Source organism: Taudactylus pleione, unplaced genomic scaffold (genome assembly GCF_031769625.1).
Source record: "Taudactylus pleione unplaced genomic scaffold, aTauple2 ptg000036l, whole genome shotgun sequence".
Classification (NCBI taxonomy): Eukaryota; Metazoa; Chordata; class Amphibia; order Anura; family Myobatrachidae; genus Taudactylus; species Taudactylus pleione.
The window spans coordinates 5,216,650-5,229,975 of record NW_028284438.1 but is presented as its reverse complement, the minus strand read 5'-3'; the positions used below and the strand labels follow the sequence as shown (position 1 = coordinate 5,229,975).

Sequence of the window (13,326 nt, the reverse complement as noted above, 5' to 3'; positions counted from 1 at the left end):
TTGTCCTTCTGGAAGGTTTTCCTCTCTCCACAGAGGAATGCTGTAGCTCTGACAGAGTGACTATCGGGTTCTTGGTCACCTCCCTAACTAGGGCCCTTCTCCCCTGATCGCTCAGTTTAGACGGCCGGCCAACTAGGAAGATTTCTGGTGGTTCCGAACTTCTTCCAATTACGGATGATGGAGGCCACTGTGCTCATTGGGACCTTCAAAGCAGCAGATATGTTTCTGTACCCTTCCCCAGATTTGTGCCTCAAGACAATCCTGTCTCGGAGGTCTACAGACAATTCCTTGGACTTCATGCTTGGTTTGTGATTTGACATGCACTGTCAAGTGTGGGACCTTATATAGACAGGTGTATGCCTTTCAAAATCATATCCAATCAAATGAATTTACCACAGGTGGACTCCAATTAAGCTGTAGGAACATCTCAAGGATGATCAGTGGAAACAGGATGCACCTGAGTTCAATTTTGAGCTTCATGGCAAAGGCCGTGAATACTTATGTACATGTGATTTCTTAGTGGGTTTTTTTTATTAAATTTGCAAAAATCTCAAAAAAACATTTTACACATTGTCATTATGGGGTATTTTGAGGACAAAAATGAATTCATTCCATTTTGGAATAAGGCTGTAACATAACAAAATGTGGAAAAAGTGAAACTTTGTGAATACTTTCCGGATGCACTGTATGCAGTTCAGTTTTGAGTGCCAGCTCTGGAACAGGATTCAGTACAGAGAAGGTCAACTAAATGAACAAAGGGTATGGACTATCTCGATCATTAAGAAAGATTGGTGCCCTAAATCTAGAGAAGGGATGATTAAGGGAGTGGGGGCTATGATCACACTGTTTATAAAATTATTTAGCAACCTGTACCATTTAAGGACTTGAATCTTTATCATAATAGCACTGAAATGGTAGGATACACTCCCACAAGAACTGATATTAGCAGTCACTACTAGATTAGTGTCTTCCCTGTTGCCCACAGCTCCATTCAGCTTTTTGCCCCATCAGCTTTAATTACCTGATAACATGTGCCATCATCTTAAAGAGTTAGGTAAGGTGTACCATGTTACCGGTCTGTCTGTACTGTATGATCAGCTGAATTTTGATCATCCTGGGGGCCACAACCTTGCATTTTTAATTTTGTAGACACTCGGCGGAATGCTTGATGCATTGCATTTTGAATGTGATACATACCGCCACTCTTCGCAAGCATAATGGTGTTTATTGAAGCTGTATGCTTGAAAAAAAATCACAAAGGACAGCTTTCCCGGTGAGAGCTGTCCTCCGTGATAAAAGGGGATTACGAGTTTATAACCTAGAAGTTCTTCTGCGCATAGGTCGATTGCCGCACGCGCCATAGGAGGTGCTGGGAGGGTTCCAATTGGGAGCCTAAAGGCTTCCATTGGGCAATGCCATCTAAAGATGGCGTTGCCAACTGCATCAAAGCCCCGGAATGTATTGCACTCCAGAGCTTGGTACATATGCAGTAAGTGGCCAAAACTCCAAAAACTTCATTTTTGGAGGTTTGACCGCAAAAAAACGCATTGCTGTATCTCGGTCATTATGTCAGATTTGTTCCAAACATTTTAATTTACAAGGTCTACAGTTTACTCTGTAATCATAAGTTATAATGAGATATTCTGTAAAGAATTATATTTAAACACAGTGGGTTACATTTATGAGTACTGTTATATAAGTAACTGAAGTTGAGATGTTGCCCATAGCAATCAACAAAATTATAACAGTATTTATTTGAGTACTATTTTAATTAGAAGTCAAATATCTAATTTTCTAAAATGGACAACACCTTTTCTACACAATTACCTTTACAGTTTTCATAATTGTCCCCCATTCCTTTCTCTGATGTCTGTGTCTCTGCGTTTTTCTGTGGTGTTCCTGAGACTTCAGTGGAAAACCAGTACATGGGTAAATAAAGTAACTTAACTAAAGCTCGCCATACGAGCACCAATTTGGTTGTACAATATGACTTTTAAATTGTAACAAAAATGTTGTGCATGTCAGGCAAAAAGATACTGTTAAATCTTGGTGGCCGAGTTTATTAGAAATCCAGTGTTTATGGATGGGAAGGTAAACTGTCATCCTACGCTTGTATTGAAATATATGTATTAAACTATATTGCACTTTTGTGATAAAGAGGGGAATTCCATATGAAACGTAAACTTCGCTGTCGAAGTTTACGTTTCATATCGGAGCTTTTACCTGGGATAAAGTATCGGGCGCGAAGGTTGTAAAAACATGGGGGATCACTATGGGTACCCCCGTTTTAACCTGCAAATGAAAGTCGGGGATTTAAGTAGCCGCAGCAGGTGTTTTTTTCCCGACATTGAAGAAGTGTTGCAGTAGAGCACTTAGGTTATTTTTTTCATTTTTTTAAGTGGTCCCATCAAATTTGGGGTACATGAAAATGGGTACTAGCATATTTTTATGTCCCTAAAGTAAGTTTTTAAAAATTCTGCAACTATGCACCTGCCGCTAATAGCCTATTCTAGAAAACACCTGCCGCATACTTGCAGAATAGCCCTGAACCTATTTCCCTATTTTTAAACACTTTTTTCCCTTTTTTTTTTTTCACCCCAATTTTTTAATAAATTTTTTGGGGTGTCCCTATTTTTTTAAAAAACTTTTTTGACACAGTTATTTTTAAAATGTTATTCCCCGGGGTGCAGGCTATTTTTTTTAAGCCTGCACCCCTAAACCCCAATTCTGCACTTTTTTTCGCCACCTATTCAGTAGTGAAAAGTTATCCCCGTTTTTTTTCAAAGACTTTTCGAACCTGCGAAAAGTCTTTGAAATTGAATACGGTGTAAAACCAAAACCAGCGATAATGACGTCATAGGTGCGATATTAACGCAAAAAACAGATTTTTCGCTCCATATTGAATTCCCCTAAAAGTATTTTTCTTATATAAAAAAAACATTCCAATGTGAAAAGGAATTCTAAAAAAAAGTGATTGTTCCACAGCTGAACAGCTCCTAGTGACTTCATACACTGTATTCTCAGACAATGGCTCCTTCTGCTGTGTTTAGGTGATACAGTGGGTACCCCTTCATAAAGGAAAGGGAAGTTCTCTTCTTTCTGGCACGTTCTGGCACCACACTTGTCAGAAGTAATGAACCAGTGTGTTTGTGTTCTCAGGGTAATCAGATTCTGAGCGGCCTCTCTGTTCAGGACTACAAATCTGCACTGAAGATGATAAAGAAGGCCATCCTTGCTACAGATTTGGCACTTTACATAAAGTAAGTCTTAAATGATCAGCAGAAGATTCTTTGCCCATTCTATTATCCTGTGTTTCCTCCAGTGAGATCCTCTTTGATTTATTAATTTTCGGTCATAGCACAGTAAAACTCACCAAAAAAGGAATAGCTGAATTATTTTTCTTGGCAGTGCCCAGTTTTTGTGTGCGTCATGAATAATCCATCTTACACCCTTCAAGCTTCGTATAGGTATCCATCATAACATAGCAAGAAACGCTTGCCCGGCCTTATGCAGAGTTTGCTATAGATTATGTTTTGGCTGCCTAGAAGTAATACCACTGCTTTGCTTTGCAGGAGAAGAGAGGATTTTTTTGAGCTGGTAAAAAAAAGAAAATTCAAGTGGGATGATCCAGCACAAAAAGAATTGTTTCTGTAAGTATAAGTAGCCCTATACATGTGCACAAGTGGCTCATAATGCTCGGCACAGTTGGCATGTGCTGCCATAGTAGAATGTGAAGGCCTGATTTCTGCCCGTATAATGCTGATGCATGGCACTATGCAGTACATACAGTATGTATATACTGTATAAGTTAAAACAAGATGACATAATTAATTATGGATGAGAGGATTTAGAGTTTAAGGGGTCTATTTACTAAGCAGTGTTAGGAGACAGAGTGAAAAGTGATAAGAAAGTGATAAGGTGCCAGCCAATCAGCTCCCAACTGTCATCTCACAGGCTGTGTTTGAAAAATGATAGTTGGCAGCTGATTGGCTGGCACCTTATCACTTTATTATCACTTTACTTTCTTATTAACTTCATATGCATTTCTATTCCATGTACAGGTGTATCATCACACACCTAGCCTCAATACAACATACAGCCCAAGACACTTTTGCGCGAGGCAAATCCTAAGGGCGTGTGACCACGCCTCCCAGTATTAGGCCACGCCCCTTCACTCGGGGTCGGCCGGCCTCTCTTCGCCCCTGGTCTTAGTCACAATGCCGTGCAATAAAACTGCTTCACAAAACTGCACTGATTCATTTGATATGCAAAACTCATATATCTGTGTGCGACTGAGTCTGCAATTTGGGTTGGAAAAAGTCACAGCCAATGCATCGTAGCCCTTCTTATACAGATTCAGACTCAAGTCGCATACAGATGTACAATTGTCGCATATCAAATGAATCACTGCAGTCTCAGGAAACGGGTTTGACGCATTGCGTTGCAACCAAGGCTCACATTCCAGCAACAAAATAAACACAAAAAATATGCTAACCGCAAACCGAGTCGCACAGGACCTGGTGCAGCGAGAAGGTCTGTTTGGCGCAACTACAGTAATAGTGTATTAGGACACATCTGTACAAAGTCTTGTATAGCCATATTTGTGCTTTATATGTATATAATATATGTGTGCTTCAAAACATTGTCTAAGCAATGAAAAATGACCAACATCAACTAATTTTTTGACTGCACCACAGGATCAGGTGGTTGGAAGTCATTAGGCCAATCGGTTCTAGGCTTGAATGATCAGATGTTGCAAACAATGAAAGCAATCGTGTTTTATCAGGTCTTTTAGATATGAAGGTTACAGAACACTAATGCTGGGTACACGCTGACAGATTGATCAATTGATCGGCCAATATATCTGCTGCCCGTCGGCCAGGGTGTACCAGCGATATGTCGGTGAACGTTGTCGTTCACTGACATATCGCATTGGCGGTGCTGCACAGCCGATGGACAGATACACACAACGCCAGCCGTGAGGAGGGGGGCGTGACACGTCCCCGATCTACCCACCGGCCGCCGGGTCCCGCTCACCGGCCGCAGTCGGGACCCACATCCAGACACAGATGATGGCCGTTCAGTGTGTATGAACGACCATCATCTGCATATCACTCTATCTGCAGATATATCTGTCTGGTGTGTACCCACCTTTAGGAAGTAGCTACCAGATTACACAAACCTTGTACAGGAAAATTATGGAATAATGTCATAAACACAATAAAAACAGATGGAGTGACACTATATACAGTATGTACCGATATGCGCAGTGCTATATGCTATGTATTGCACTTTGCTTCTCTGCAGTAATAAATGTAGATGTGCAATATATATAGATACTAAATATATGTTTTCATACACTTGCAAGACTATTTACTATTTAGTATATTTGTTAGTTTATGTGGAAATGATGTTTCGCTGATAATTTACCAACATAATAAAGCAGTATGTCATATAATGGACAAGGAATAAACATCAGTAAAGAAAAAATAATTGGATGGGGAATTGTCCTCATATCCCGTAAATACAGTTGATTCTGTACTCAGACTCTGAAGCTGCATTAGTTACATTAAACAATGAATAAATACATAGCATATTCATTTGCTCACATAATAAGTGTTGGTTTAGTACAGTGGTATAAGCTGTATATATTTCATATATACATCCTAAACCACTGGCGCTTTCTCTGTTTTACCTGGCACACAGATCTGGATTAATAACAGGGAGGGTGGGGGCCCCCACACACTGGGGGCCCCCCACATATAGCTTTATCACCAGCGTGCAGCACTGTGTCATGTGTGAGTCATTCTGTTTGGCATAATGTGAACTGGGGGCACTACAGTGTGATTAACAGATTTGTGATGCTGGGAGTATTTACACATTATACTTTTTAATAACATCGTCATCATATCTTATTGACATTTTTATTGGTAGTTAGTTATCAATCCGGCCCTGCTGGGACTTGAAGTGCATGTTTGATGAGAAACTCCAAAGATCAGTGCACAATTGATGCGAAATACCAAGTATCATTATGCCTTTTTTCTTGGACCCAATAGAAAGTATTACACATCTAACCATCATGGGACTCCCAAAAAAGATTATCGGGACCACGACCCATAGGTGGCACACCCCTGACACTTAAATATATTGTACACAGGAAATCTTATAATATGAAAACGTTTTCTATGTGAAATGTTAGTGTATAAAGGGGTGTGGCTTGAAAAGTCAACTTTCAGAATGTCGATATGTTCTGAATGTTGATATGGTTAAAATGTTGACATGTTATTTGCGTTTGGTCCATTGTAACTGTGTTTACGTGTTGTGAACCTTTTCAAATTTAAAATAAAGAATTTATAAAAAAATAAAAATGTTGACATGTTCATAATGTTGACATTTAACATGCCGACACCAGAATGTGAACATATTTTTTTTTTGTACATTTTCCCTAATTAAGCCTAAACCTAACCGTAACAAAAATCTAGTGTTGACATTTTGGTGTTGACATATAAAATGTCCACATTATGAACATGTCAACATTTTGACCATATTGACATTAGTGGATATCAACATTTTACATGTCGACATAATGTCAATGTTGACCATCAGAATATGTCGACATTTTGACCAAATAGCATACAAAGTGCTCCTTCTATTGTAGTGTAGTGGGGACCCATAGCAAACAGCATATGAGGGTCTCCGATACATTTGTGCCTAACTTTTAATGGAGCCCCTTTTCTCAGCACTACCAGTTACATCGTCAGGTTTAACCAAGCTGCCCCTCAGCCTTAATGGAACTGTAGGAACCACATGCTGAACCAGTTATTCCCAGAGCTCATGCGCTGTTTTACAATATTCCATGTCATGTAGAATAGGGGCTAGAACCATACTGACCAATAGGAAGCTGGAATATCTGTTTGCACCTGCCTACTGACCTATTCACTCTGTTAGGTTGAGTTGAGATCCCACAGTTAGACCACCTATAATTCAGCCCTGGAGAGTATACATTGAATTAATACCTTTTAACTCATATTTGGGCAGAGAACATACAGCATCTGGTGGTAAGCAAGGTTGGCCTAATAAAGGGGTGCTGTCATTGTAGGGAACACTGCAATTTTACCCCACACTAGTTTCAGTCTGACCTTCTAGTATTTCATTCTGTGTCTCTGCAGGGCCATGTTGATGACTGCTTGTGATCTTTCTGCAATAACAAAACCCTGGCCGGTCCAGCAGCGGGTCTGTATCTAGCTTACAAAACGCCTGTATGTATATGTGTAATAAACATGTTTTACTCAAGAAAAACAATTCAAATTAATAACAAGTACATACAAGAGAGAGGATGGGAAAAATTATTAGTGGCAATGTGTCACTTAAAGGAACTCCAACTTCATATGTTTATGTTCACTAATTTCTGTCTATGCAAATATTAAGGCATGAGTGTATAAAATATTCTGGTCTTAGGACCTAGCCTAGTTGCTATAACAGTGCTAGTAAGCCTGCTTTCACAGCTCACAGACAGCAGACAAAGAAATATCAGAAACAGCTCATACATCTTGCTTAAAGCCTTTATAGAGGCACTACCTAATACTATATCTGGCATACATATTCCCTATGCTGGGCATAATTAAGAAAATACATATTTTGAGCTTAAAATTCCTTTCTACTATGGCTATTTCCTGTCATGGCATCATCATACATTAAGATAGTGTATATGCTGGTTTTCTACTTCCATTTATTTATCCATAATGTAATTGAGTGCTGACTCTTAGTATATATCTTCCCGATAAAACTTTAGAAATTAACAATTTAATTTTTTTCATTGGGTGATGCGCCAAAAACACCCTCACCGTTTCTCTTTCTCTCTTACTTCTTCTGCGGGACAATTTCTGTTGTTCTAACCATTCGTAATTGAGATAGATATATATATATTATTTATAGCTACTAGGAAATTTTACACCAGTGATTGTTTTGGGGACTGGGAGCTCTGGTTGAGCACGCTGGAGCTAATTTAATGCAGGCTGCGATTTTGTAATTTTCAGAGGAGGAAACTGCCAAAGTATATTGTCTGAAACTCAACAAGATAATTCTGACAGCATTAAATCACTTGGGGGAGATGTATCAAATCTTCTGAAGATAACTAAAAGTCCAGTAGAACTGCAGCAGGTCTTACATAAGGATTGAATTATATTCCATTGTACATGGAGGACCAGATTATCAAAGAAGGCACAAGTGCGGAAGCTTGCGGCAGCCAGATTTGCTACCTTATGCTAGTACAGGTATCCATGCATCTATGCAAGTGTTCGTGCAGCTTGGCTTTGCCCACTGCTTTCCTAGCCACAACTGTAATCGTCATCATTACTGTCAGTGCTATTAGCCACCCCTTTGCTGGGTGCAAAAGATCTGCATGATAAAAGCATCCCTTCACTGTGCACACACCTCAAACGAGCACAAAAGTCTGGCTACATGCCCACAACATGCTCATGATACTCCTACAAGACCACACGGTAGCCGCCTAGTGGCTGCCCACTATAAGAGCAATCTGGACTCACACGGAGCAAACGTTCTGCTTTCATATCCTCCGTGAAGGTATGTATGCATTGTGCAGAACATGTGCAGCTTGCTGATTATCACAAGAAGCGTCCACTTTTGAGCTTGCATCAAACTCCGAATCAGGCCCAGAGTCCAAAGGGTGAGTAGAAGTTGACCTTTACTAAGTACATTGTTTAAATTAAGGGAACCTTTGAAAGGATACTCCTCACTAAACTGTTTGACTCTGTCAGTATTAATGCTTCAATTAATATCTTATCCATGGAAACTAAGCAGAGCCGGCCCTAGGCATAGGCATTATAAGCATATGCCTAGGAGCGTTTGGAATGCCTTAGGGGCATTCCAAGGCTCTGTCACTGCGGCTGCCCCCATCCAGGCCCGGTGACAGGGAGGTACAAAGGTACCCCCGTCCCGGGCCCTGAGGTTCAGCGCGGCCCCAACAGGGCCGTGGCTGATGAACTTAATAATCAAGGACGAGTGGCGCAGGTCGACGCGACGCAAATAGACAATGGGGACCCCATCCCTGGCTGGAGACGAGCGCTGCGCATGCGATACTGTGAAGAAGGACGATGTCACGTCATTACGTTGCGCCCGCGCTGCGCTGTCCTGGCCTTCTATCCCTACCGCAGCAGCAGCCTCCTATGAAGAGCTGGAGGTAGATTGCAATCACACTCCGCTCCAGTGATATTGGCTACAGGCACCTTCCCCAGCCCAGTGGCAGCCACAGCATTGTATAAAGATTTGGGGTCAGTTTATTTTTTCCTTATTTTTATTTAATTTCTGTTCTAATGAAATCCATACATATATATATATATATATATATATATATGTGTGTATGTATATGTGTGTGCATATGTGTATAAATATATATATATGTGTGTGTGTGTGTATATATATATATATATATACTGTATGTGTGTGTATGTATGTATGTGTATATATATATATATATATATATATATATATATATATATACGCTCACTCACTAGGGGGCACCAGACAAAATTTTGCCTAGGGCACCAAAATGGCTAGGGTCGGCTCTGAAACTAAGGCACCAGTTGTACAGCATTATAGGCATAATTGCACTAGACAACAATGACAATAATGACCATCAATATGCTGATAAAGGAGTTTTAGTTATTCTGATTATTCATATAACCATTAAGAGAGCTTAAATCAACTTTACAACCAGGATACTTTCAGGCTTCTTGATCGTGACCCTACAACAATATTTAAAACAAAAATTGAGGAAATGTAAGCTTTGATAAAAGCTGTATAGTAATGGGAGTACAACGCTCTAGGATAATATGAAAAGTGTCCTTAGCAGCTCCAGAAAAGGATATATCACTGCCTCTGTTTCAGTGCAATTACCTGTAAAGTGTGTGGCACTCTGGGGCACTGATGTAACTGATCCAAGTAGAGTATTGTGTACCCTCTATTAATGTAGGCTGTTGGTAGCAATGGTGTGCATACTGGAATTGCCACACTGGTTGCATTGACATCTGGTGAATTCTCCTCACTGTGTGTCGACAGTCAGGTCCTGATTTTTGCTCTGTAGGACCAAACTATCCATACATATAGGGGTATTCAATATGTAGTGGAAACCCTGTTTTTGCGATGTTTTTGCACCGATGACGTCATTTTCTAAGGTTTTGGTTTTACACCGTATTCAATTTCAAAGACTTTTCGCAGGTTCGAAAAGTCTTTGAAAACAAATGGGGATAACTTTTCACCACTGAATAGGTGGCGAAAAAAAGTGCAGAATTGGGGTTTAGGGGTGCAGGCTTAAAAAACATAGCCTGCACCCTTCAGAATGACCCCTTGAAACGATCTGTGTAAAAAAAAAATTGGGACACCCCAAAAAAGGCACTTTGAATTTGGGGGCCAAAAAAAAAATGTTGGGGGACAAAGTTAAAAAATAGCGAACTTGACTCTGGGGGGGTCCCCAAGTATGCCCCAGGTGTTTTTTTCATTGCAGCTGCTTGCGGCAGGTGAGTTTTTCACGATTTTTTCAAGTCACTTTAGCAACTTTAAAATATGCTGACCCCCATTTTCAAGTACCCCAAATTTGCTGGGCATAGTTATTTTTCCCCAAAAAAAATTCTAAATGCTCTTCTGCATCACTTTCTTCAAAGTCGCATTTATGCACTTGCCGCGGCTATTAGAAACCCCAACTTCCTTCAGTAGTTAAAAAGGGGGTACCCATAGTGATCCATAGTGCCATAGTGATCCCCCATATCTACACATCTTTAGGGGGGTCCCTAGAATATTTCCCGAAAATTCCCGTTTTTGTTGAACCTGTAAAAAAAAGTAGCAAAAATTTACAAAAAAATTACATAAGGTCAACCCCCAAAAGCCAAACCAGCCCCAGGCTTGCCAGCCAGTGGTGGTTTCTAAAAATACGGGGAACAAAATGTGTAGGGTTCCACCGTATTTTAGAAACCAACACCAGGCTGTAGGGTCTAGTGCTGGTTTTAAATATAGGGGGCAAAAAAGACGTGGGGTACCCCCTATATTTAAGACCAGCACCAGACCCAACCGACCGGGGTGTAATGCCACAGCCCGGAGACCCAATCACCGGGCTCCAGGTCCAAAGCATTACACCCCAAGTCAGTCAGCACAAGCCGGTGACCTTGGGGGAGTCAGGGACCCCCAAAAAAAGGGTCCCCCCTCTCCCGAACACCACAGGCTTACGCTGAAGCCTGGGGCTCTTCCCCATACCCCTTGCTTGGTGGGTATGGATGTAATAGGGGGGCCAAATAATGTAACACTATTGTACTTTACAGTGGAACTACAAGTGCCAGCAGACATGTGGCACCTGTGACTTCACTGTAAAATAAATAGTTAAAAAAAGACAGAACACACACACCGTGTCCAGTATAAGTTTACTAAACACACCTACCCATTCACACATACTTACCTATACCAGATGTTCGGTCCCCTTGTCAAGTAGAAATCCATGATGAGTGACCCTGCAAGAAAGATTTCATACTCACCTACATCCAGCGCTAGTCTCCGCAGTAATCCATGGGTGTTTATAAACAAAAAAAAACGTCCTTACCCGATCCACGGAACACAGCTATCTGTATGTGTGTTGCCACACATACAGATAGATCCCGAATGCCAGCTATCAGCACTTCACGGGGCATTGCAGTCCAGAGAGCCAATCAGCGGCAGCGCTGACTGTAGAGCGCCTGCTGATTGGCTCCAGCAACTGACAGTTCCCACGTGGGCGAGTAACACCACGTGGGAACTGTCAGTAGCCGGAGCCAATTAGCGGCCGCTCTACAGTCAGCACTGTCGCTGATTGGCTTTGGACCTGGTGCCCCGGTGATTGGGTCTCCGGGTTGTGGCATTACACTCCGGTCGGTTGGGTCTGGTGCTGGTCTTAAATATAGGGGGTACCCCACGTCTTTTTTGCCCCCTATATTTAAAACCAGCACTAGTCCCTCCAGCCTGGTGTTGGTTTCTAAAATACGGTGGAACCCTACACATTTTGTTCCCCGTATTTTTAGAAACCACCACTGGCTGCTACTTTTTTTTTACAGGTTCAACAAAAACGGGAATTTTCGAGAAATATTCTAGGGACCCCCCTAAAGATGTGTAGACATGGAGGATCACTATGGGTACCCCCATTTTTAACTACTGAAGGAACTCGGGGTTTCTAATAGCCACGGCAGGAAAAAAACACCTGCCAAAGCTATGTAAAAACCAGCCTTTCTTTTGCAAGTAAAAATAGGGGTACCCATAGTGATCCCCCATGTCTGGACATCTTTAGGGGGGTCCCAGGCATATTTCCTGAAAATTCCCGTTTTTATTCGTTAATGGGGTCAAGGGTCATTTTTAAAAAAACAGGGATAATTTTTCAATTCACTACAGCAAGTGGAAAAAAGTGCAGAATTGGGGTTTGGGGGTGCAGGCTTAGAAAAAATAGCCTGTACTTTTGGGAATGTCCCCTTAAAAGGAAATGTTAAAAAAAAATGTAAAAAAAAAAAATCGGGACACCCTAAAAAAAAAAAACATTTGTTGTGAAAGTATAACAAAAAGGAAGAAAAAATGCCAAACTAACGAAATTCATTCTGGTGGGGTCTCCAAGTATGTGGCAGGTGTTTTTTTCATTGCACAAAGTAGCGGCAGGTGCATTTTTGCAGAATTTTTAAAACATAACTTTAGGGACTTAAAAATATGCTAGCACCCATTTTCATGTACCCCAAATTTGATGGGACCACTTTTAAAAACGAAAAAAAAAGTTAAATGCTTTTCTGCATCACTTCTTCAAAGTCGGGAAAAAAACACCTGCCGCGGCTATTTAAAAACCCAGACTTTCTTCTGCAGGCAAAAACGGGGGTACCCATAGTGAACCCTGAGGTCTGGACATCTTAAGGGGGTCCTACAATTATTTCCAAAAAATTCCCATTTGTTTTCGCCGATCCAAGTATCGCTGGGTCCCGTTTTCGACGATTTCATATTGAATACGGGGATAAGCGGGGTCATGCACGATACTTTTTCGCCGGCAAAAGCTCTGATGTGCAGCAAAATTTTCTACGTCGAGGTTAACGTTTCATATTGAATACCCCTCATAATCCCAATTCACTGTATTGGAGGACTGTCCTTAATAATGTTCATAAAATTCTGTAGGCAGGGTGTTCATAGGTGATCCCAAAAAACAATATAACTGTAGGATAGGTGTTCTTCTAACAGTGGCGATGTAGAGGTGATGAAATAACCCTCTTCAGCTTTCTCTCCACCTCAAAAATATCTTCAAGAACACCCTTCATACAG

General features: G+C 41.0%; 1 protein-coding gene across 2 annotated transcripts in view; it reads left to right on the top strand.

Moving 5' to 3' along the window:
* The window catches only part of PDE5A (phosphodiesterase 5A), a 198,272-nt gene that overhangs the window by 171,741 nt on the left and 13,205 nt on the right, over positions 1–13,326 (top strand). For both annotated transcript variants that reach the window (XM_088452221.1, XM_088452220.1), the window contains exons 16-18: positions 3,160–3,260; positions 3,573–3,650; positions 7,170–7,233. In XM_088452221.1, coding sequence (XP_088308347.1) covers positions 3,160–3,260; positions 3,573–3,650; positions 7,170–7,233 — 243 coding nt within the window. The remainder of the gene's footprint in view (positions 1–3,159; positions 3,261–3,572; positions 3,651–7,169; positions 7,234–13,326) is intronic.